The sequence below is a fragment of the Cricetulus griseus genome (assembly GCF_003668045.3).
Source record: "Cricetulus griseus strain 17A/GY chromosome 1 unlocalized genomic scaffold, alternate assembly CriGri-PICRH-1.0 chr1_0, whole genome shotgun sequence".
Taxonomy (NCBI): domain Eukaryota; kingdom Metazoa; phylum Chordata; class Mammalia; order Rodentia; family Cricetidae; genus Cricetulus; species Cricetulus griseus.
Window position 1 is genome coordinate 140,018,835 of NW_023276806.1, and position 26,905 is coordinate 140,045,739.

General features: G+C 41.1%; 1 protein-coding gene across 1 annotated transcript in view; it reads right to left on the minus strand.

The window, feature by feature from the left end:
* The window catches only part of Ptprr (protein tyrosine phosphatase receptor type R), a 115,757-nt gene that overhangs the window by 55,688 nt on the left and 33,164 nt on the right, over window positions 1-26,905 (minus strand). The window contains exon 5 of the mRNA XM_027392375.2: window positions 25,787-26,055. Coding sequence (XP_027248176.1) covers window positions 25,787-26,055 — 269 coding nt within the window. The remainder of the gene's footprint in view (window positions 1-25,786; window positions 26,056-26,905) is intronic.

The window sequence follows — 26,905 nt, forward strand, 5'->3', positions numbered from 1 at the left end:
TTTTAGTCGTTGGAGAGAAACATTTATAAGGTTACTTTTCACAAAGGAAAAAAATTGCCTTGTGATAGAATTATTTGTGTTTAAAAAGTGGTATATTCAAACCTTGTGTAGTGGTCCATGTCTGTAACGCCAGTACTTGGGAGATAGTGACAGGCAGGACTATCTTGAGTTCAAGGTCAGGATTGGGTACACAGCTACTAGATACTTATCTATTGACTGATTTAATTTTGAACCCTGGGGTGACTTTAAATTTCCTATGTAGCTGAAGAAACCTTGAACTTGTGATCTGTCCCCTACTTCTGGAGGGCTGGGCCTCTAGGTATGTGCCACCACACTTGATTAATTCAGTGTTGCAGACAGAGCCTAGGGCACTGTGAGGACCAGGCAAGCACACTACCAACTGAGCTGCAGGCTCACCCTCACCCTGACTTACATCTTACCTGGCATGTTGACACAGGCCTGTAATCCCAGCATTCAGAAGGTAAAGGCAGGAGGACCATTAATTCAAGGTCAGCCTTGCTAACTCTGGGAGTTTGAGACCAGACTGGGTTTCATTGGATAATGATTAAAAAAAAAAAGAAAAAAAGGCAATTGCTTCTAATGTTTCTCTTGTCTAATGTTAATCACAACTGTCTACAAGATCTCAGGTATTCTATATGAGAAACAGGTATCTGAGCTGGAGGGATGGCTCATTAGTTAAGTGCATTGAACCTAAGTTTGATTGCTAGTACCCACATGACAGCTAACAACCATCTGTAACTCCCACTCCAGGGAATCCTACACCCCTTTCCTGCCTCTGGTGGCACCAAGCACATGTGGTACACAGACATACAAGCAGCCAAACTATCCAAACACACAGAATCAAATTAAATTTAAAAAAGGATATAGCTGCTTCTGTCACTAGCCAAGACACCTCAAAATCCACCTTTACCTAAAATGAACTCTCAGTAAGAATTATGAAAACCTATCGTTTCTAAAGCTACCCCCTAAATGTTCGGCCAAGAACAATAATTTACTTAAATACCCATTCCTGCATTTGTTCTGCGTTCCTTTAAAAGCATACCACCCACAAATGCAATTGCGGGCTTTGGTCAGCAAGGCACGTTGCAAATAAACCAGGGTGGCCATTGCCCTCTAGGAGTTGCTGGCCTTTCACCCGGGGAATTGCAGAGTGGGGAGTCACTTCCTTTTGGCCAGTGAAGAGTCAGCAACCTTATTTAATGCACCATCATTCCTCAGGTGGAAGGAAGGAAGGGGCCAATTACCTGGAAGAGTTGTACCCCTGATAAAATTCATGGTCTGGCCACCATGATTGCCTTCCTGCCAGTGTAAATACATAATCATGTTATCAGTGCCGTCTGAGATAAGGATAGAAGTTTAAATATAAATTATTGACTGGAGCTGCCAATAGTTAAAATAGGCTTCTCCCCCCTCAAGGGAATGAGACTTGTCACCTAGATGCCATTTGTAATAACCCATTGTTATTTCTGGGTCTTTTCTTGTCCATTGACAAGTGGGATGATTGCAAGATAACCCTGAGGTTCAAGGGCCTTTCACCTCAGTGCAGGCATCACACAGGGTGGGCAAGGTATAGACTCTAAGCTTTTACCATGCTTCATTGACTATAGTGTATCCGAGGAGCAGAGGGACTGGAAAAACAAATGAATACTTCAGATTTCAAAATATCATATAAATTTTAAGGACTGAACTGTTATAGGTTGTATAAAGTACACTTGACATCTGTGAGATAGGAGACACAGCCCTGTCTTTTCTAGAAATAAAAATGCATACTTCAACCAAATCAAATAGATTGAAAAAGTACCTGAAAACACTTCTGATTAATGTTTTAGAAGCAGCTAACATTTTTTGTATAAAATTTAAAATCATGTATTGTAGTGGTGTCTTGCTTTGCCAGTGAACTTGTGGTGGTGGACACACCCTTTGGGCACGGTTTCAGGTGCAGACATCACACATTATAAGGTGGAGGAGAGGCTGGCTTTTGGGTTCTTGGGTTTTGGAGAGCATTGGAAGGGCAGAAACCATGCCCAAAGGGTGTGGCCACCACCACAAATTTACTGGCAAGGCAAGATGCTACTATAACACATGGACTCATACAGTCTGACTTCTTTTGCTCTGCATAATGTCATTAAGGTTCCCCCATGTAGTGGCACTTGGAAGTTCTCTGTTGCTTCCCATGAACTGATTGCATTAAATGAATATATAAAATTTGCTCATATGGGTTTTAGTTGATGGACACGGGTTGTTTCCTTTTTTTTTTTTTACTTTAAAAAATGTTCTACTATATTTGGATATATGTTTTCGTGGCATGCATTTTATGTCTCCTGGATACATGTCAGCAATAGAATTGCTGCAGCATCCAGTAACTCAATGGCCTCAATGGCTCTTTTTTTTATTTTATTTTTTTTTTTTTTTGCTCTGGAGACAGAACCCTGGGCTTTGGGCAAGCAAAGTGAGTCTTCTATGGCTGAGCTATACCACCAGCTCCAATATTTCACTTTTTGAAGCACTAGCAAATGTTTTTCCCAAGTGGGTAGACCATTTCCCATTTCCAGTGGCAACATATTAAGTTGTTAATTTCTCCACATTTTTGCCATTTTGTAATATATACTATGTTTGTTGTTGTTGTTGTTGTTGTTGTTACAGAAATCCCGGTGAAGAAGTGGAATTTCATTGGGCTTTAATTGTATTATCCTGCAGTTAATAATACTGATTTTTTTTTGCATTTACTAGCCCTTGGTTTATCTTCTGTGAAGAAATTCCTGATTCAGTTTTTGCTTAATTTTAACTTGCCCTGCCTTCTCTTTTATTTGTAAAGTTCTTTACATACAATGGATGATAGATCTTTATCACACATATGATTTATAATTATTTTCCTCTATCTCAACTGTCATTTTAGCTTCCTGTGATGGCTAATAATTTTATGTCATCTTTGGAAGTATTTTGATGAGTGTTTGGATGAAATCAATATTAAATTAGTGTGTTTAACAAAGCAAATTATCCTTTATAATGTAGTAGGCCTCATTTGTCAGACTAACAAAAGAGAAGGGCTCCCCAAGTCAAAGTGGATAATTCAAGTTTGCTAGTCCTTGAATGAGACACTGTCTTTTTCAGCTTTTCCTGTATTCCAAGCCTGCTGGTCCTCAGACTAAAACCACACCATTGACTTCCTTTGGTAGCCAGGTTACTGAATCATCCTGAAGAGACAAGGACTTCCAGCCTCCACTGTGATGTGAGCCAATTTCTTTTAATGTGTCTTTATGCACATTACCCCAACACTGTTTTGTTTCTTTGGAGACCTCTAGTATAAGATCTGTGGTTGGTTGTTGTGCATTTGGTGTCTCTCCTGAGAAATCATTGGGTAATTTAGAGTCACAAAGCCTCCAGGCTGTCCAAGTGATGGTCTCTTGGCTGTATGTGATGAAGGCTATCTCTGAATGCAACCCAACGTCAAATCACACAAAGACATCATAAGGCTTTGTTTTGTGGTTTGTTTTTGTAACTCAATTGTGTGGTTCTCACGTATGAACTTTGTAGATGACAACATCATATTGTTATGTCAAAAGGGTGAGCATGAAGGAACCATATTTTGTCCTTTAGTTTTAATGATGCTGGTTGGTAGAAGCATGTAGGTAGGCAGGCTGTTCAATATAAAATTCTCCATGTGTGTGAAGGGAAACATGATAAAAGGCACTAGCACAATACCAAGGTTAACATGTGGGGTGTTAATATATAACTCTGTCTCTATAGCATAAATTATAGTTGGTTAGTTCAAAGATCTGCTGTGGATGCCTGAAATGGTCCACATTAACTACTAACTACTATATACACCTATCCTCCTTAAATATATGTATCTGTGATAAAGTTTAGTTCACAGACTAGGCATAATAAGAGATTAATAATAGCAAGTATTGGTGAACTGTAACCATAGTTATATGACTGTAGTATCTCTCTCAAGACCCCTTATTGCACCATGCTTGCCCCTCACATTTAGTAACATACACTAATGCAATGTTTATTGTACTGAGACAAAGTGAGCTGGATGATGTGGGCATTAGAATGTCATCTGGGGCTACAATATAAGGTTTGGTTCAACATCAGCACAGGGGTATTGCAACTAATTACTGAAACAGTGGTCAAGTGACTAATATGACAGGGAAATATACAACATGGATACATTGAACCAAAAGATGGCCTATGTCCTGGGCAGGGCAGTGTGGGATAATAAGAGATTTCATCATATTATTTATAATGGATGAAATTTAATACTTATGAACTATTGATCTCTATAGTTGGAAAACATTAATTTAAATATTTTTGTGCATGAGCATATGTATGATTGTGTGTAAGGGCACATGGGTGCCATGGCATGTGTGGAGGATAGAAGCTAACTGTATAGAATTGGTTCTTTCCTTCTATGTAGGTTCTGGGAATTGAACTCAGGTTGGCAGGCTTGGTCGCAAGCACCTTTTCCTGAAGAGCCATCCAGCTGGCCTAGATTTCTTTTTGCTTTGAGATAAGATCTCACTCTGTAGCCCAGGCTGGTTTTGCATTTATACCAAAACTCTTGCTACCACCTCCCAAATTCAGGGTTACAGGAATGGGTCACCATGCCTGACTGATTTTTGGATTTTCAGTTTAATAATTTTGGACCATAGTCAATCACAAGTACCTGAGATCTGGAAGGAGGCACTACAGGTAGGAGGGAGTATTGCAGTTTAGTCAGTGTGAAGTAGGTACCCAAAGACTGTGCCTTCTTATGTCATCATCCATATAACATAGCTGATGCTCCAACACTTCACTGTCCCTTACATAGACATCTGTGATAGAATGTCTTTAATTCAAGAGAAACAAGGCTGTATTGGTTTTCATCTAGAAAATTTAAATTTAAATTCAGTACAAAATCAACACATTCTTACTATAAAATCCGAAAACATTTGTTTTTCAGGGCTGGGGTCAAACCCAGGGTTCCACACTTGCTAAGCCTTGGCTCTTTTGTAAGTGTCCTCTCTTTAACCCTGTTCTTGGGGCACATTGTCCTGGGGTCTGAGGTGCTTTCAGTTATGCACATCTACACAAAGATAATGTATTTCAGACCATATTTGCATCTTTTCCCTACCTTGCATTATATATTGAAAAACTTCTTATTAAAGGAGAATATAGATTTTTATAGATAATTATTTATCTAGTGATAAATGTCTATTTTTAGTCATTTACTTCCAGTTCCTTTCACTATTGCAATGCTATAGTTGGCTTTCTTATATGTTTTCTCTGTCACATAGATACATGCCTAAGAATATAAGTTTTTTCTATTTATCCATTATGGCAAAATTAATTTTCTTTATTATTTAAGATATATTAAAAAGTAACATTCATCCCCCTTATTCCCTTTTTATCAATGTTTAATCATTTTGACAGAAAGCAGCTTTTAAAATACTGGCATTAGAGACATGGCAGAAAAGACTGTGTAAACACTGTCATATCTATATTCTAAGTGTATCTTCAAGTTTCAGGTAAAATTATTAATAATTTTCATCTTTTACATTGTCTACCTTGCAAGCAAAGTTGAGAAAAAATCAAGTATGTTTCCACCAAACTTCATTTTATAAATTACAACATGGATTATTGTACTTAAATATTATGAAAATCAAGACAGCTTTTACAAAATTTGAAATAAGAAAAGACAAGAAAAAGAAATAATTTTTTTTTACCAACTATTTGCTCTGCATATCCCCAGGGATCCAAGTGTCCCACTTGGAGATGGCCTCAATTATCTAGACATGTAAGAAAATGGAGACTTCTTATAATTACCTTGAATATTTATGACAGTAAGACCCTGAAATGCCGAGACAGAGTCTGACCACAGCCCAAGTCCACAGAGATCATTTAAAATAACATTTATGTCTAATACAAAAGACATTTCATTCTGCCCTCTGGCTATGCAACTGGCAACCATTAACTTTTGTCTTTCTGAGCATTTTTTTTTTTCTTTTTAAAGGCTCTCACTATGTAGCTCTGGCTGTCCTGGAACTCTTACCATGTAGAACAGGCTGGATTCAAACCTACAGAGATCCACTCGCCTCTGCCTCTTGAGTGCTGGGATTAGAGGTGTGTGTCACCACACCAACTTCCTTCTGACTTTCTCAGTCACTAAGGTAACACCTTCCAGACCCTTCCACTTGCCTGAGAACTTCATTTTCTTTACAGCTGAGTAAAACTCCATTGTGTGTATGTGTGTCATATTTTCATTATCCAGTCCTCTGCTGATGGACTTCTAGGCTTCGTCCATTTCCTTGTCATTATGTTTAACACATCAATAAATATGATATGTAAATATCTACATGGTAGCCTGTGTAGTCAAGATATGGAGAACATTGGCAATATGCCCAGGAATAGTATAATGGTCATACGGTAACTTCTATTTTTAATTTTTCGAGACGCCTCCACATTCTTTCCCTATGGCTGTACTAGGTTACACTCCCACCCACAGTGAATAAGAGCAGAATTACTTCTTAATCGTTGGACATCCCAAAACACAAAGTAGTTTAAAATCTTAGTGATGAAGTTGGCACATTGAAGAAAGATTTTAAAGCCTCCCTGGGGCTGGAGAAAGGGCTCAGTTGTTAAAAGCACATACTGTTCTTGCAAAGGACCCTGGTTCAGTTCCCAGCATGGGCATCAGGGCCTGAACTCACAACTGTTGAAGGTCTAGTTCCAGGGGGATCTAACAACTGCATTTTCTGTCTCTGTATCTCTCTGTCTCTCTCACTAGTAAAAATCAAACAAAAAATTCTTTATTTTCCATTGCTTTATATACAAAGGCACCTTTGGAGCCTTATTACTGTGTGTTGACTAATATGTTGAATATTTGTAGAATTTGGATGTTATTAATCCATTGTTTTATGTGAAGAAAATTATGTATATACTTTAACAACAGTCTTTGGTGGTTTAAATACTTAGGGTTTTTCTATATTGTAAATGGGGTGAAATGCTGACAAATGCCAAGAGTTTTGTAATAATGACATGAGGGATATATTTGCAGATAGGACATATTCATATCAGTTTATATATATTTGAAATATGGCGGAAGATGTGACTTCTGAACTTTTTTTTTTTTGCCTCCATGTGTCTGAATTATCAACACACACATTTTCTACCACTAATTCCCTGTGTCAGATGAGGACATCCAGAGAAGTGTGAACTCGATTAAAAAAAAAAAAAAAAAAAAAAAAAGGTGCTTAGGACAATCTGTTCAAAGGGACAGAACTCATTAAGTGAATGCCACAGGCCAGTTCCTGGAGTTCAGGCCCACACCTAACAAATTCCAAAAGTTCTTCAGACCTAAGCAAGTCAAAATACGCTACGGAAATCATTTTTGACAAGAACTCTTGGGTTGAGCTTTTAGTATTCAGTATCTGGCTAGGACAGGAATCACCCAGTATCCTGTGCAGGCAAACAGCTGATGTGAAACCCACGTAGCCTTCCCCCTCCTAATCAGGCTTTCTAATGTACTGCCAATTTGCCTCAGGCTGTCCTCGATAAGGCGACCTGCATTACTGGAATCCAGGGTTCCCCTATGTGAAGTCCTGGGCTGCAGGGCTGCATCTTTTTCTGGAGCTCTTTTCTCCAGTGCAATTGTGCTTCATGGAGAGAGTTCTTTTCAGTTTGAGTTCTAATAGAACCCACAACTGCCACCCCCGACTAAATTTCACATAGTTTTGTCGTGAGAGGAAGAGAATAGAGGTCAGAGGGCAGAAGGCAGAGGGCAAAGGGCAAAGGGCAGAGGACAGAGGTCCCTTTTATTGGATCAAAAAGCCCAAAGGCTTGCAAACACCCACTGAACACACATTGTGGCCAGTGCTAAGGAAAAGTAGAATTCTCACCAAGGATGCGGAATGCGAGTCTTCGGGGCTGCAGGCTTTAGTAGGTAATCCTGCTCTGTGCATTTGGGTCTAAACCAGGGCAGAGGTCCTTCTGGATGACAATTAGGGACATCTGGGAGGAGAGCCTTTCTGTGGCTCTTTTCCAGCCTTGGGATCCTCACCGGGCCCTTGATCCTTGTTTATTTGATTTGGCTTTAAATCTTAGATGGGCTACAAATGTCTTAGGTAGAATTTTTCAGGTCAGAAAAACAGCTGCGTTAATGTTCTTTAAAACAAAAGGAGATGGGGCTGGCAGGGGGCGGGGGGGGGGGAGGAGCGGTTACCCCAGGTCTCCAGTTGTCTATGTGGCTCGCCTGCGCCACCTGTAGGTAGAAGGCAGCACAGGCCGTCCTCTCCTGTCAAGCTCCACCAGTGTGTTTGGCTAAAAGCAGTATTATTTTATTTCAGATTGCTTCTGTTTTGCCACTGAAAGAATATGGAGAAGGGGAGATCTGGATTATTTGGTACTTTGGGCATCAGGGGAGGAGGAAAACAGGAAAAACGTGTGAGTTCTTTGCAGCCGATACCTCCACAGCAGTGGACATGGACTCAAACACTTGTGTCTCAGTTTCTTCGCTGTGAAGATGTGAAGATGAGAAGATAAAATCTGTCTGCTGGAGATGGATATACGGAGGGAAAGATACGCATAATGCACACAGACCTGGGCACGCAAGGCTTTTCTAGTTTTTTCCTCTGTACCTAGAGCAGTGGCTACCATTCTTTTGTAGTTCTGGGGGCAGTCTCTGCATTTGCTAAGGCTAGACCTTGAGATGCTCTTCTACATTTGAATATGCTCAATAAACGATTGTTCTTCCTTGTTCTCTTGACCCCCCCCCACATCTTGACCTCTTTAAGGTCAAAGGTCAGATTTGGGAAGTCACTGGTCAGCATTAGCATCTATAGAGATGCTGCCTAACAGTAATACTTTCTATCCTAAGCACATCAGAAAAATTTAATTTTTTAAAAGAGCATATTTTACATAAATTATACCATTCTTTTTTAAAAAAAATCACCAGCCATACACATTTCCTGAAAGAAATCTATTGCACAATCTATTGTCTCCACAGCTTGGCTATCATACACTATCTTTTACTTATGTTTGGTAACCACTGTCAAGCCCCCTAAGAGTCTTGCCTTTAGGTGTTAGAAAGGACACAAAGGGGACCAATAGGACAGCTTTGGTCTGCCAATTGGTCAACAGTGTATGGTATGAAATTGCTGGCCAAGAGTACATAACGCCCGTGGGGCATGGCATCTCTCTTGGTGCACTGCAGGTGTGAATTGCTAGCTGGTAAACCACTCTCTTGGGCATGCTCCCCACCATGGCGGGTGGAAAAGCCGGTGCAAGAAGGTCAGGTACAAGGCAGCTTGCTCCTGTTCAAATAGATTCTCATGCAAACCTGAGTGTGATGGGAGAACATTTCAGGTTTCCATCAAATGGCACGTAGTCTGATTGTTTATAAGTACTTATTTCATGCCTCGGGCTACCTTCTGTTTGGCTGTTGGTAAAACTGGGGTTATGGCTCTTCAAAGCGCGACACAGTGCAAAGTTTTCCTAGGCACTTTAACGTTCATTTCACTTGTCTGGGGAGTGTACTCCCATACAGTGAGATAATGGATAGGACAACTCAGAGTCCTCCGGATTAACCATCTGGGAAGAGACGGTGGGGGATTGTCACATGACTGCTGCACCTGGGAGTCCTCAAGACAGCACACTTAGGTGAAGAGCCAGAATACCGATTCTCCAGTGACTCCATTGTCTGAAACAACCCCACCTTTATTTAAATGCCTCTAAATTCTTGTGTGGAGAGTACTGAGAAATGGGATCAAACTGGGTCTGTTCCCTTGCCTTTGGAAAATTTGCCCTGGTAGGACCCACCAAGGACATTTCCCTCCCTGCCTACTTTCCTGTCTTCTCACTGCCACTACCCAGGATACTTTGCAGTCTTGTGCCGAGGCCTGACACTGGCCTCGGGTGAATAAGAATACGTTTCCTTTGTAAGAGCACGAGGCATTTTAGGGACAGGAAAAGGCTCATCCGGTCCAACATACCTGCCCTTTTTAGGTTTATCTTAATCTCACCTTCCTTCATCTTAGACAGACATTTCTCATAAACTCAATCGTAAAATTAGCCCTGTCTTTTAGCATCATTATCTTTAAAACCAATAATTTCTGAATGCATGTTGCAAGGCTGTTGAAAGTTTGCAGTTTTAGATTTGGTAGATCATAACTTCCAAGTGTGAAAAAGGAAACTCCAGGAACCTTTAGCTTTTAGGGTTGGGATGGTCAGCTCACTTGATTTTACATACACTTAAAATTATGAGTTGTTTTATTTGTAATGTTCTGGATATAAACATATTCTGCTCCAGTGTTTGGTGGTGAGCAGTGGAATTCCCTGGAGTGGAATTCACAGGAAAAGCATCCGTAGGTGGCTAAGTTCAGAAACACCAGAGACCTGTTTAAAAGCTTAGCATTCTTTGCGTTCTTTCCTGACCCCTGGTTCATGTTTCATATCTGGGATTTACAGTAGGGTGAGGTAAGCTACTCACTGTCATAAAGAAGGTGGAATGCTCAGGAAGACCCGTACTTTCAATCAAAAAGCCACAAGAGGAGCCTCTTGTGCAGGACCTGGGAAGGGGTCCCTAGCAGCAGTGTCTGAAAATTTTATGCACCTTTTTTTTTTTTTTCACTCCTTAACTCTGCAGGTCAACAACCCACCGAGACGACACTAAAGCTGTCTGCCAGATGTCAACCACTGATTAATTTGTCTTAAGTTCAGCCAAAAGGGAAGAAGGTATGACGGGTGGGGGCAGGAACAGCAAACCAGATCAACATCTGACCAACTAAGGCTTCCTGTCACCTTGGGAACAAAATTGATTGGCACTGGCTTCCTGTGTACAAGCTAAAAACCAGTAGCAACTGTGGTAACAAGAATAAACTATAGATAAGAGACATGGAAATGAAATCAAGTCACATCATCAAGACTTCAGCTCGAAGGCCAGAGCAGAAAACTCAGGAGATAATTTTTGAGACCAATATTTCAAAACCTCTTTTACATGTAATGTAGATGTGTTTTCTTCTACTTTTTCCTATTTGCGGCAGTTTGAAGTCCATATAAAAGGATACAAACTTATTTAATTTATGATAGGGTCATTCATTTTGAAAAAGTCATGATTTCCTTGTGTTAAAAAAAATCAAAACAAACTTTACTGACGTCCTACAGTGATTCCTTAGTTTTTGCTTTTGTTCTGTGCTCTAAAAAATGAATTTTCTCTACAAATTAAATACACAGTAAATATTGCTACTATGAGTAGTAGAATAAACTTTGGAATATATGTGATTATATGAGATAAAAGAACCAAAGTATCAATATTTGCTTTTTTGTTTGTAATTTTTCTTACCTCTTTATCTTCTATAACCATTTGCATTACAAGATTTTTTAAAAATTATTTCTTTTAGTTAATGAAGGAGACAAGCATTTCATCATGACATTTTCTACATACGCTTATCACACCTAATATGGTGTAAGCTTTCTGTACACAGTTGTTATGTGGTACTACTAAAGAACAACAAAAACAACCCGCAAGTGCTCCGTAAAGATGCTGTTAGAACAGTTTTCATCTGCAGTTGCTGGAACCTGAGAAAGCAGATGGAAGTGGAAGATGAAGATGGAAGATATCATGGAGTGTTAGCTGTGGTTCTTTAGATTGTTCTAGGGTTGATTGACGGAACTAATGCAGCGCACTGAGAAGGGCCCCTAGTGCAAAGAACAGATGCTTGGCAACTCTTGGCTGGTTTCTCATTCACATCCCTTCTTGTTCTATTACCCAGGCACCTTCAGTGTGACACCAGGGCTGTGCAGCCCTTGCACTCTGTCTGTGGTGGTTAATGTTTCTCTTCTCAGTACTTCTGATTTACCACTGGTACCTAACTCTTCTCCTACTGCTGCCAAGGCAACCACCAAAGCTGTCAGCCATGACTATGGACATGATGTGTGGATATCTATGCAGAAGTCTGGAGAGTGCTTGTAACTGGTAACAGGGGCAGGAGGGGCGTGAGTCCCATGGTGAGGCTAGCTATGAAATAGTTTGTTTTCCAAAATTGGAGAGCAGGTCTCACCATCTTGTTCAGGCTGGCTGTGAACTTCTGGGGTCACAAGCTCCTCAGCCTCCAGAGTAGTTGAGACTACACACATGAGGGTCTGGGCCTGGCTTTTTTTTGAGTTTTGCTTAAATATGCTTTTAAACTTCCTGCAGTGAAAATATATTACTTAGATAGTTGATTATTTTTTAGGTGAATAAAGGCTGGTGAAAACATTGATGGCCCTGCTTACCATTATTTTATATTGTCTCATGACCAAGATAAGAAGGGGCATAGAAGGTACCCCCCACCCCCGCCCCAGTATAAGTAGGACATCTTTTTTTTTTTCTTCTTTGGTCTTTAAAGACAGGGTTTCTCTGTATAGCTTTGGAGCCTATCCTGGCACTCTCCCTGGAGACCAGGCTGGCCTCGAACTCACAGAGATCCACCTGCCTCTGCCTCCAGGGTGCTGAGATTAAAGGCATGTGCCACCAACGCCTGGCTATGTAGGACATCTTCTACTCTGTGTCATTCCATTTAAACACAGAGAGACAGGGTCAAAGGACATGATCGATTTGCCATCTAACTAGACATTGAAAGCACACAAGGTTGCCACTGACTTATTTATTGTTATTTCTTATATTGTGTAAAACCTCTGCCCATTTATCTTTATGTTTAAGAAGAAATACTTTTGATAAGACAAGAGCTCTTTTTGTATGTTTGAGCCAAACTATTCCCGGGAGAACATTCTTGGGTTGGTCCGTAGCTCAATTCTGAACAATTACCCTGACATTATCCCGAAAACAATCCCTACAAGTTGTACTAAGAATAAATACACACAATGGAATAAAATTATCCTTCTAATCTAGCAACGGGGTGATATTTCAGTCAGGAAATCTAACCTTTTCCCAATGCACTAAGATCTCAGACTGGAAAAAGTCAGATTGCTGAGTTACTGGCTGAGGCTGAATACCGTGAAGGCAAATGACTTTGTATGTACCATCAACTGCCCCTACTGTACCATAAACAGTGTTCATTCTCTCTGGATTCCATGTGGATTAACCCAGCTGAGGATGCATTGGCTTCTGATCTCTTTTTAAAGCTGGGACTTCTCAGTTAAAAAAGGAAAGAAAATCTGATATGCTAACCAGGAGAACCCATGTGAGCTCACAGCAATGGTGTGGGACCCTAGAACTCAGCAGCCCACTTTCCTCTATGGCCCCTGGAAGCAGAGTTGCAGGCCATTGGATTAGAACATGGTGTATTCCACAGTGAATGTCTCATCTGCTATTGAACAACACATGCCAACAGCCTGTCTTTGTAAACAAGCCGGTTAACATCTTTGTCTTAGCTCCTTGTCTGTAAACAGTCAGCATCCTGAACTCCTAACAATTTTAATGATAAGGCCAGTTATGGGAACCTAGAGCAGCAGTGTAGATAAGGACTCCTGAGGGATTGTGGGACATAGATCAGTCGGATCTGCAATGAGATTGGCAATGTCTGAGTTGTCTGAGTTCAGAGCTGTGCTTATGGTTGTGTCTCCACTGCTGCCTTCACACCAGGGCTTTGTCAACACTGCACAGATATAGGTCACTTTCAACAACTTGAACCAGGATCACTGAGACCACAGTTCCCAAAGAGAATTGTTTAAATACAGAAAAACAGAGAACTATAAATGTATAGTGATCCAAATGTATGCGTACAGGCATTTAAACAAGTGTGCATTTAAATATAGGCTTTGATGTATGCTTAAACACTCTGTGTGTATGTATCATCATCCCTTAGTCTCCACAAGAAATTGGTTCCAGGATCCAAGTAGATGCCCAAACTGTCAGAAGACCAAGTGCCTTTAGTGAAAAGGCACGCAGCCACACACATCCTTCTGTATGGTTCAAGTCATGGTTCATTTATTTATGACACCTAGTATGATGTGAATGCCATGGAACTTGTTGCAGTGTTTCATGGTAGGGGGCAGGAAAAATGAACGTGCATGTTTGGCATAGATGCAATTATTTCTTCCTCCATACATGTCTATCTGCATCTGGTTAAATCCACACATGTGGAAGCCCTGAGCCCGGAGGGCGGACTGCATAGAGAGGTCTACGTGGGTTAGATTCCCCCTCTTCCCAGATATCCCTCCAGACCCACTGAGGCTAAATGTCTGGGTCAGATCCTATAATATTTTTTATAAGTTCCATTTGGGCTTTAACAGTCTGTCTAGACTATGCAGAAAGTTTACAAAGTTTCCCCAAGCCGCTCTGTTAGAATAGGCTTGGGAATGGCTTCTCTACAGGCCATCTCTCCTCTCCAATGCTGCATTTTCAAGAAACAACCAGGCCTTTGTTGTTTTGTTTTGTTTTGTTTGAGGCAAGGTCTGCTATAGCCTAGCTGGTCTGCAACTCACTGTGGAGGCTAAGATTGGCCAGATCCTCCTGCCTCCACCTTCTACCTACTGAGGTTATAGAAATGTGAGAGATGCCTGGCAAAGCTCTGAGTGCTACAATAAAGCCACCTGCTTCCATACTGCCTCTACACCTGACACACCGAGCAACAGCAGCGTCGAGGGAGAACGGGGAAAGGTGATGCATTCAGGGAAGTCCAGTACAGATTAGGAAAGTGCATGGCCATGACCAAACAGTGGACAGAAGGGCCTCTTCCCCTAGGAAGCTTGCCATTTAGTTTAATACATTATAAAGGTCAATGTTTTATGAGGAGTAATGATTTTGAAAAATGTATGAAAAATAAAATCACATTGAAGCCATGTCTTCATTATTGGATTCATTATTGGTATTTTGAAGTTCTTTACATGGCAATACAATTTGACTTTATGTGCAAACAGCCACCTGGAGGCTATAAAAGTACCGGGTGGCACCACAAATAAAACACAGTCATTCCAGAGAGGGTGGTGTTGGCACGGTGTGTGAACGGTTTCTTGGGGCAGCACTCCCCACACTTTGCCGATATTACTCTAGAATCAGTGATTCTCAACCTGTGGGTCCTGACCTCTGTGGCAAACCTCTATCTCCAAAGCATATTTACCTTAGGATTCATAACAATAGCAAAATTAGAGTTATGAAGTGACAACAAAAATCATTTTTTGGTTGGGAGTCACCACAACACGAGGAACTGTATTAAAGTGTCACAGCATTAGGAAGGTGGGGAACCAGTGTTCTAGATGCTATGTGAAACCAATCTTGGGAACTTGGTCGCAAAAGGCCTTTATTTTCAGTTCTAGGAGTACAGTTGTTTCAGTGTGCCACCTACAGGTCACACACAGAAGAACACATTTAAACTAGAAAACTTGAGGTCACCAATTTTTAAATAATATTTAGCAAAGACATCTTTCACTCCTTCACTGCTCTCAAAGGTTTTACATCCCTGACAGGGGAAGTCATGATTCTGAACATATCTTTGTGTACATGCTTCCAAATATCTATTAACCAATCTCCTATGCTGAGTTTGACCAAACCAGAAAACAAACAAAAACCAACTAACAACAACAACAAAAAAAAAAACAAGCAAGACAACCAATAAACAACAAAACCCTAACACCCTGCCCCCAAGAAAACCCAAACTAAAGCCCTCAGATCTGCCTCCCTCCCCTTGTATATGCTCAGTGCCTTAAAGTGTCCACACACTTTTTAATTCTTACTAATTTACCAGAAAGCAAATTCACTTTACCAGAAATGGCATAGCACAGAAAACTCCTTTCTACAATTTGGCTGGACTAGCAACTCGGTCTCTCACTATGCCTCCAGTACCTTGCTGAGGATGGAGCAGATAACAGCATATATCTAGAGGTGAAGTGATGTACTCTAAAAGCCAGTTTTAAGGAGGTGATTTAGACTCTTCCACAGAACCCTGGTAGTAGAAAAAGCCACCATCACCAGACCAAGACAATAAAGATCTCTTGCTTAAGAATTAGGTGAACACAGTCAGACCCTATGCAGAGAGTGAGAGACCTTGGAGCACTCAGACCTACGTGGAATGTCTCCATCCAGTCCCTCCCCTGTGGGTTCAGGGAACCCTGTGGAAGAGGAGGCAGAAAGAATGTAAGAGCCAGAGGGGATGGAGGACACCAAGGAAGCAAGGTCTGCTAAAGACAGCAGGACCAAAACACATATAAACTCAGAGAGGCTGTGGCAGCGTGCACAGGGCTTACAGGGCTTACAGGGCTTACCATATTGGAGTCCTAGGGCTGAAAGGAGAAGTGGACACATGTCTCCCACATCATCCCTAACCCAGAAGTTATTTCCAGTTGATAACCACTTCAAATGAAAAAAATTAATTTTCTCCACGGGAAGTCTCACTGGGGAAACAAGTCACTCTTAAGGGTAAGCCTCATGCCCAACAAAAGATGGTCAACACAAAATGAACTCGAGGGCATCTTTGATGGTTCCCTCTCTCATAATGTCATGTCAGGGATCGTTCATGTTCTTTCTTTCTTTTTTCTTTTTTAGTTAATTAATTAATTAATTAACTATCCTACAGGTTCTTTGGAAGAGGCAGAAAGGGAGTGGACCCGGATAGGAGGGGAGGCAGAAGAAGGTAGGAGGAGCAGAGGGAATGGAAACCGTAATCATGATATCTTGTGTGGGGAAAAAATCTATTTTCAATAATAGAAAAAAATAAATAAAAAGTACAATTCAGTTTTCTCTTACTCATGAGCAGGTTTCACATTTGCTGTTTTCCACTAGAGGGCACTGTTTCCCTATTCTGCAGTCAGATGAGTTTGGCATTAGCCAACAACAGAAACTGATCTTAGAACACAGCCAGCACTCCCTACACAGAGTTAGGACACCCCACCCCCCTCTACCCAGGATTATGAAGCCTTGCTAAATGGGAGCAGCACTTTAACTTGTAATAGACTCACAGGAAAAAAATCCTTTTAAAACTAACTTAATTTTGATCAAGCCACCTGCCTTGGGTGATTTGCGATTTTTCAGGGTCTGTTAAACCAAAGGTCACGTACCCAAACCCTGGGAAATCTAATGAGAGCATGCCGGTATCTCCTTCCAAAGAAGAACAATATTCATGCTGTGAGATGCACACAATTGTGTGACATATTTCCAACACCACCTTGGACAAGAGCAATTCTGCAAGGCAAAACCTGACACAGTATCTAAGACCCAGAGCTGGTCTCTCAAAATAGGAAGGCAGGCTTTCCCTGGGAATTGCCTGTGCCTGGCCTGATTACAACGAGCCTTACAAAACAGGCTGCTTCTCCTAGTTCTGTCAACCTGGACATGGAGATCTGGAGTACAGTCCCTAGCGAAGACAGGCGGCTCCTTTTCCAGAACACTCCCCAAAGCAAAGCTCTTAGTGGATCATGAGTAAAGTGACCAGTCAGCAGGGGCCTCAAAAGTGATACCTTTTCGGTGTTTATTCTTCACGGTCACGATGACAAGAACATTCTAGAATGCCCACCTTGAGCTGGAGTGGTGGTTCAGTGGCTCAGAGCATGCACTGTTCCAGGGGACCAGAGTTCAGTTCCCAACCTTGGATGGCTTCTGTTGCCTGTAATTCCAGCTGTAGGGGACCCAGTACCTCTGGCCTCCTAGGACATGTACACATACATCCAAATGTGCCACCTTCTGTATGCATACGTAGTTAAAACTCTTGAAGAAATGTCAGCCTTATGCAGCATGTAGGAAGTACAGTAATTCTCTCTCTATAAAAAATGGTCAATACTCTGAATGGCCAGAGGGTTCCCGGGGTGATGGGATTTGGCTCCTTCATTGTGGGTGTGGGAATGCATCCCATGAAATGGATCCCATGATGTGACTCATCCCAGGATTCAGCATTCAGGATCAGGCTGCAGAGTTCAGTTGTGGGGATGGTGGTGGGGGGAGTCCTTTCTAATCAATCTCACAAGGCAACCTGTGTGCTGGGTGGACTGGTAGCAAACACAAGCAGGAATACTGCTCACCAGGACCTACTCTGGCATGGCTTCAGGATGTCACCAGTGAGGAAAGAGAAGGGACATGAGAAAGGGAGTAGTCATAGTGATGTCTGATGGAGTCAAGTCCCAAACTGGTGGGTCATGCAGCCACAAAGGCTCAGGCACTTCAGGCATTGCTTTAAGAGAAGACCATGCTTGTCAACACATGATGGACATGACTATAGAAAAACTTCTTGTTTGTTAATTTTTGTAAAACATGTGTTTGGGTTGGATATGTAGCTAAGACATGTGTGAGGCCCTGGGTTTGTTCCCCTAAATATACCTTTACTTCTCTAACCACCTGCACCTATAACCTTGTCTCCTTGTCCATTCTCCTGCCTTTGCATCTGCCGCCATGGCCGTTTCTTGTGTTGAACACAATTACAGTTTGTTCATGATTTTCCTTGACACAAAATCTCAGCATCTTTATCGCTATTTTCTTAGTTAGTCCCCATAGTTTTTAAAACATGTTACTAGGGGACACAGGAACACTTTTAAAAATTGTTTCCTAAACTTTCAGAGTCCACACTTACCTCACAAAATATGCATTATGTCTATCGTACAAATAAAGAGGAAAACAGCTTATTAATGAGAGTTTGTATGTGTTCCCAATGCTTTCCACATTTCTGGGTATCATCTTATAATAACTTTTATAACATTATGATATGTAAAGCTACCAAAAGTTCAGAAAGTGCCAACTCTGTAGTCAGAGTCTCTAGATGCGAATTTATAGACTATTTTTATTTCTTTGTGATGCTAGGCATGCAACCCAGTCTCTCTAGGTCTCAGTTCACTTGCAAGAAAGGACAAGGGATGCCGTATTCTATGCCTCAAGGGATGATGGGAAGCTCTTATGAGAAACTACAGTAAGAGTGGTTGACCTGGGGCAGGCCAATGTCCTGCACATAGGTCAGTTGCCAGTATTTGCCTATTCCAACAGCAAGGACAGCTGTTGCATGGAGGGGCACAAACATACATTCCCTGGTGTCCTTTCAACCCCTCTGTTCAGAGCACACAAATCTAGACAGTCTGGACAAAGTAGAGCCCTGCCCTGTCCTGCTCGCCCAATGTGCTTTAAGCATAGTTTAGACTTGAGTTTCCTCTTGCTGCAGATTCTCTACTGTACTAATAGTCCTCCCCACCTGTCCTTTCCATCAGATGAGCATTTGTTCTCTAGAATGAGAAATACCAGATAAGACAGGAAGCTGGGACAGTTGGCAAGCTTCCAGGCACACAATGGCTAGCTACCTAGAACAGTTTGAGTCTGCTTCACAAACTTGCATTTTCCTGATTTAAACATCTGAAAAAGGACTCTGAAAACTTAGTGGAAAATTTGATGAGGGAAACGACAGTGTGGCAATACAAAATACACCTGTTTACCCACTGTGGTGTTTCTAATTGACTTTCCACGAATATAAGGTTAAGTTTGCCTTTCCCCAAAGGATGCCAATCCAGTGCTTATCTGGGGACATGATTCTTGCTCTTCAATTACATTACCCCTGCCCCCCTCACAGCCCAGAAACTTACTATAAATTACTTCACCAATAACTTAAACACACGAAGCACTAGTTTCTTCTTCTGTGAGGATGGAATGAGATACCATATATAAAGAGCCTGTGGTCTTTTGTTCTCCGTGTGTTTTGGTCTGCGTTGTGCTAGCTCTGTGTTGTGCTAGGATCCTTTATACTGTCAGGTGGAGGCAAATGAGTCAGGTTGACAGATTGTGTTCAGTGGCCCATATGCCCCGATAGAACAAATGGTGTTTATTCGAAGGAGACCATGCAGAACATATGTAATGACCTGGAAAGATCAAAGAAATGTGGAGTATGAACTTAACCGTGCTCTAAAGAGTGGGGCAACCATTGGCAGACACGGTGATGCTGCTGGTGTCCCCTGAAGACCATGTCTGCTGGACTACTATTCTCATCTTCTCTGATGCTGCAGCAACACTGGCTGCCACTTTCTGGAGAATCACCCTATGAGGGTGACTAGGAAATTAAGTCTCCCGGCATCCTGAAGTGGATGGTGGGCTGGTATGAGGGAATGGATGCCTCATTCATTTCCTTAAAGGTGAGAGAAGTGACCATGTGTGACCCAGGGTTCCATGTGTGGTCAGGGTGAGGGTATGAGCCAATCCTCCTTTGCTTGTCTTGGTTCCCACTCTGCTTCTCCGCTTTCCTCATAGGCTAAAACCAAAGCAATTTCAGGTTTTCTTTTCCTTCTCAAAGTCACCACGCCACTTTGTATATATATGAAGTTAATTTTGCAATGCTCTTTGAAGTAAGGTGGGACAGGTATTGTTTTGCAAATGGGGAAATCTATACCACAGAGGACTTAATCTGTTAAGTTAGTTATGTCACAAATGATAGAGGCTTGGCTATGTGCTGTATCATTAGTCTACCTGTTCTTAGGGCAATTTCCTTAGAAATGTGAGCTGTCCAGATGCAAAGGGGGACTTATTAACTCTATGATTTCTCTGAGTGTCTACTATGTACTGGGACTGCATGGGGGGCACAGAGTACTCAGAGCCACAGCAAGTGGTTAAGATCCTTACAGTCTGGTTAAGGGGCAAGGTCTATCACTCCAGAACAAAGGCCAGTCTTTTTTCTGAATGATTTCTTAAGTAAAAATCACTCCTAGGTAGTGGTCCGTGGTTACAAATCCCCATGGTATGGATAGGCTACATGGCCTATGGTAGGAGGCAAGTTTTATGTTGTTCTGTGGAAACTGGAGATGATGGAGAGAAAAAAAAACCAAACAAAAAACACAGGGTATGGAAGAAGGTGGGAATGGGAGGAGACTGGATAGGATAGCGTGATTTGGGGCCAGCAGTGAATAGATTTGGAGAGAAAAATTTGAATTAGATCCTGTCGGTGACTGGAGGATTTTGTCACAGTAAGATAGATAGTAAGTAGTAATAAATATTGTTTTAGGATGGTAGGTATAAAGAGAATACAATATGAATTTAAAAAGGGAAAGTATGAGATATAGACAGAAGGGGTGAAATAAAATAGTGTATATATGATACATAAAGTGTATTAATTTTAATGACATTTTTATAATCAGAAGATTCAGTTCAAAGATGAAGTAATGCAAGCCAGGCCCAGGGTGAGGAGTGTTTCAATAATGAGAAAGCTGGAGAACCAAGGATCAATAGAATTTGTGGGTAGGTAATTGGAATAAAGAAAACAGTAACTACTACTATAACCTCCACATTGTATGGATTTTTAATCTTTATAATTTTCAATATACATTTTCATATTTATATAAGCATGTACATTTAGTCTCTATCTTATTTTACTTACATTTTAACTCATATTATTGATACAAAGAATGAGAGATTTGTATAGCATGACAGTTGATTAATAAGGCAGCCCTTATGATCTCATGGCTTTATAACCAGGCTTTTATGTAATAAACAAAATATAATTACTTTACATCAGGATCAAGGTCTGGAAATAAAAACATGAGGATTTTTAAATGGCACCATTAGAACACATGAGCATAAAACTTTAAGGATTAAAGATGAAATTCCAGAAAACTTTTTTTGCTGCATAATGCACAATATATAGGCTTTGCATTTTATCACTCTTAAAGTTATATGTTATGCTGGCAAGAGATTTATGGCAGGAAGATGGGAGTGAAAATAGAAGAAGGAGGGAAGGAAGGCCTGACAGGTTAAACAAAGTGTTAACTGGGCGTTGACCTGAGAATTGCTCATGAAACTCATTCGTTTCTAGAAGCCCGTTAGATATATATATATATATATATATATATATATATATATATGTCCTCCAGAAATTCAGACTCTATTGGCTATGGCTATGACAGGTCTCTAAACTTGACAATACATACAAGAGTTCTATAAGCAATCTGGGCACATAAGTTTTAGGATTAATGCAGAAGGTAGCAGAAGAGAAGTTCCTGGGTTAGTGTTGGGCTCCATGGGTGAGGCATACAGTCATTGTGAGGAATGACCCGAGTCACTCAAGAGGAAGTGATGGGTGAAGCTCTTCCCCCTTTCCCAGTCCTTCCCTCACCTTTGGACCTTCCCTGTCTTTATGCTGTCAAGCTGTTTGGTGTTTTATTGCTTAGAGGAAGAAATATGAAAACAGGAGGCAAATAAATACGGATTCTATCTTTTGAGTTCTAAAGGTCAGGTTCTTAGTAGAACACATCTGAATGTGTGGATGCCAGGTTGAGTGAAATATGAAAGATACATGAGTAGACAGTTTTATTTACAGAGCTAGAAAAAGGGCCCATGGACTGAGGGGAGGGAGAAGCATTAGTTGTGATGACTTGCAAGCACAAGCACTGGCAAGACACTGTCTTTCACGGCTAAGCCCTGACATCTTCAGCAGGGGGACCATGACCCTAGGTAGAACCATGAGAAAAAGTGGCCGGTGCTGTAGGGATGGCGTCTTGGCACAGAGTTGCCTGCATTTCCACTTGATATATAGAAGCTAGCAGTGAGAATATATTGTGGTATCTCAGAGTATATTGGATAAAGTTTAGAAAGGGGGAGGGAGGGAATGAGAAGAAGTCACCATTAGAAATAGAGGGGTTTGTATGAACAGAAAGAAGGAACGAGTTGGTAGCAACAATCATGAGTAAACTTCTGAGGATTCAGGATGTAATGGCCATTTTAGCAAAAGGCAGTTTGGATGGAAGGCATCAAGGCAGATGGGACTTTCACATTTTATATTGAGAAGGGCCCTTCAACATCTAGATGAAATTTCTAAGCAAGGGGGGCTTGATGTTGAGTCAACCAGAAAGGGGCTGAGATCAAGTTTCTGCCATTTAGGAAGGATGAGAGTTACAACAAAAGTTTAGTATGGGTTATAAGGAAATAGAACTCTGTTTCTCATTCCCTTGACTTGTAGACACAGATTCACTCTTACTGCAGTGGTAGTACTTTCTAATAGCAAATAGAGAAAGGAAGGACAGAGCAGAGGCAGGTACTATTTCATGGACTTTAAATATTTTGGGATGGTGCCTGGAGAAATATCACAGTAGCAGGATGGATGATGTGCGTGTGTGCTTAGCAGGAAATAAAGTTTGACAGAGGCTGGCAAAAGTTAGGCTGGAGAGGGTGTCATATTCCATACAGAGGAATGACCTATTCTTCCAAAAAGAAGTATAGACTTTAAAATAAAAGACATTCCCATGTATTTTAAAACACTATTGCTTGAGATGTCTGGGGATGGATTGGAGGAGAAGAGAACCTGAGGTGGGAGGGTCAGCGTGACACAGATTAAGAGAAATGGGAAATCCTGAGTCCTCAGGGGTAATGGGGTTGGAAAGAAGCTCCTAGGAGGAAGGTGACAGATCTTCACAATGCATGGGTACATAATGAGAGGGGAAGAAGTGAGATGGTTGGGGATATTATAGGTTCCTAGGATTCAGAATACACAAAGAGAAATGACTCGATGAAAATTTTGACTTCTGTTTCTGAGCATCTTTTTTTTGTTTGTTTCTTTCTGGACAGGTTTCCCTGTGTAGATTTTGAGACTGTCCTGGCATTCGATCTGTAGACCAGGCTGGCCTCCAACTTACATAGATCTGTCTGCCTCTGGCTCCCAAGCAGTGGGATTAAAGGAGTGTCCTACCACTGCCCAACTCTGAGCATCTTCTTTTGTGTTTAAGTAGCATACCAGGAGAAGCACATGTGTCAAGACAGCATGAGAAATGGTTGTAGTTATGTAGACTCATAATGAAACTCTGATGTGGGCTTGGATAAAGGCATGAATGCAAGGCAAAAGTAGTCACTAAGAGTCAGTTCAAATGATGTCTAGTAGACCAGAGGAGAGATGCTGAGAAATGGGCAGTCCTCGGTGCTATATAGGAAGAAAAATGAAGCTTGTGTTTTATATTGAGTAGCTAGATCATTGAGCATCAACTTATTAGAAGACCATGAAAGACAAAGAGGAGGAAGGTTGAAAACTGATGAGGCAGGGAACATACGTTGTTCCTTTAGGATAAGGAAGGAAAGACAAGAGCCAGATAAGCAATGACCTAAGGGAAGGGAAGATCTTTGATATAAAAGAAACTTTAAAGGTAAATGGATAGTCAATATTAGGAAAGAAAGTTTAGCTGAAAAGAGAGGAGAAAAATTGATGAAGTTACTAAGTCAGGAAGGACTTGGAGACTCTTGGGGAAAACAGATTTCCCTTGCTTGGAGAAGAGAAGGCATTAGGAGTAAGGGATGCAGGGGAAGCTGTAATTACACATCAGGGGACATGGAAGGCATTTAATTCTGATTAGGCCCTAGGTTTTGCTTTTTTTTTTTTAAATAGCATTTCCATGTGGATCACAAAGATGAATAAGATATCACTTGAATTTCTGCCCTTCTTCAATTAAATGAATTCTCCAATCTTTAACCTTATGCTCCTTGAAATTCAAACCTGCTAAGGAGGTGGTCTACAAGGACAGGATACCACAATAACTCTTCTCATTGACAGTGTTACACTGACCTTGCTTTGAATTAGTAGTGCATGGCCATAATTAAAATTAGCCTGATTTTTAAAAAAAAACTGTTTTTACTGTCTGTAAATCTTTTTGAGTGTACCTTCCCCTTATTGTCTATGACCAGGCAGACCCTTCCTGCTACTCTGCCCTTGGCGTTCAGATCTCTGCCTCCAGGCTTCCCTTTGAAGCTGCCTGAGACTGGGAAGAAGCTGAGAATCCTAGCCTACCCTTTCCTAGTGTAGAAGTGAAGGGCAAAAGAATGATGGATCTGTGGGTCTGCACCCAGTTCTCCAGACTCCAAGTTCCCCTCCAGGGGAAAGGGTTGTCTCATGTTCATTTCCAGACCAAATCTGAGAATGCCACTTAGCTATACCCAAGTGCAAGAATGTCACTTGGGGCCTGAGGTGGAACGGTCAGGAAGGCAGCAGCCTTTGGGGGAAGGAGATAGGAGGAATGATTTGACTGCTCTCTTTCCCTCTAGAGTGGTATCAACTGTTTGTTTGTTCAGGGCCTTTAGAGCTAATCATAACAAATTTCTCTCTTGTCATATCATCTACTGGCAATACATTAAAAGAATCTCAGATCTCTTCCTCTTGAGGCAGACTCTCATACTATAGGTCAAGCTGATCTGGAACTCACTCTATATCTCAGGGTGTCCTCAAACTTATGGTAATCCTCCTGCCTCAGCCTCTATGTCCATTAACACACATCACTGGAAAAATAATAGAATTATTTAAGAACACTGTGAAAAGAGTTTAATTAATATTTGGGAGAAAAGAAAATTTAGCCCTTCATTACGTACATTGTATATTCTAGTTTTCTTCCACGGGACTTGCTTGAAATGGAAGCACTTGTATGAATAAATAAACCCCAAAGACAGATAAAGGAAACAAAGATATATATCTCAATAGATAACTCTTGTGGTTAAAGGAAGCAGAAAGTTAACTATAGCCAAATTAATTTGCAGCACAGCCTCCTTCTACATGACTTCAAAAACATGGTCGTCTGTAGGAAAACACTCTTACGTTTATTACCAACTCCTTTATACCATGTTTGATAATAAAATAAGATAACTCTCTTTGGTTAGTGGCCCTTGATAAGTACTTAATAAATGGTGGTAGGAACCACCCCATTGTTGAAGATGGGCTACACAAGCTTCAGATGTGCCTGAAGAAGGTTTTCCCAAGCACAGAGACTCCACTGGATGACGAGAAACCTACTTTCTGGTGCCTATTTGGTAGGGAATGATTCTACCCCATGGTCAGTCATTTCCAGTTTCACCCTTTGTAGCTGAAGTAGACTTTCCAGAACAAAGTAAAACAAAGACAGCCTGTAGGTGGACTCTCGAAGCTCTTACCTCTCCTGAAGTCCTATGGGTTTCATTTTGAAGGGAGAAGGGCAGACAGAGGAGGAGGTGGTGGTTCTAATCTCAGGAGCACATTGGCCTTGAGGGTCCACGACAACGTTCAGCACCTTTGGCGCCTGCTCAGGCTGGACCATGCTGTGGGCTGTCTTGGCCTCCGACTGTGCTGGCTGTAACGCAATGGGTGATAGGTGGATCTCCTGGTTTTTCTCTTTATCTTGTCTTAAGGAAAGCTGAAATCGTTCTTTTAACCTATAAATAATCTACAAAAAAAGATATAAGGGCTTCTGTGAGATTTTTGTGTTTAGGACTATGAATCTTAGAAGGACTACGCAATCTTAGAAGACATCAAAATAAACATTAACCATAAAATGTCTTGCCTCTGATACAATTTCTTGTTTTTTTTTGTGGTATTGAGATTTTTTTCCTTTAAAGCATATGCTTGTTATATAAATAATATCTGTATATGGTCAAGCCAACAAGATTGATCATGGCAGGAAACACTAACTGGATACAGTGCAGGAACTGGGCAGGGATGTGGGATGTGGGGTGTGGATAGGGTGGAGAGGTGGAGGTGCAGAGACTTACTGCCTCTGACTGGAATTTCCAGTTAGGCTGTACATGCACCTTGAGTGTTTGTGTACTCGAATATGTTCCTCAAGGATATATTCAAAAGTAAACCTGACAATAAGTCTATAAAGATGCAGGATGACAGTTTGATCATAGCAGTTTCATGAAATGGGAGACATGGGCCAACGATCTTTATAGAGACAGAGAACTGTATCCGTTTATAGCAGGGAAGCAATGCTCATAAAATATTAATAAAAGAGTAGTTATTCTATAAGCAATCCATTCTTAACTTGGTAAGGATGTCATTAGTCACACAACAGTTTGAAGATCTGTCAAATACTTGCCCAAACTACATGCAGGGCATCCAGCAAGGTGTAATTTGGATAGCTAGAATTTTCTTGTTTTCCAAGTGTGTGTGTGTGTGTGTGTGTGTGTGTGTGTGTGTGTGTGTGTGTGTGTGTTTGTTGTGTGTGTGTGTGTGTGTGTGGAGAGAGAGGGGGGGAGGGAGTGAGCAGGGAGGGAGAGAGAAAGATAAAAGTATTT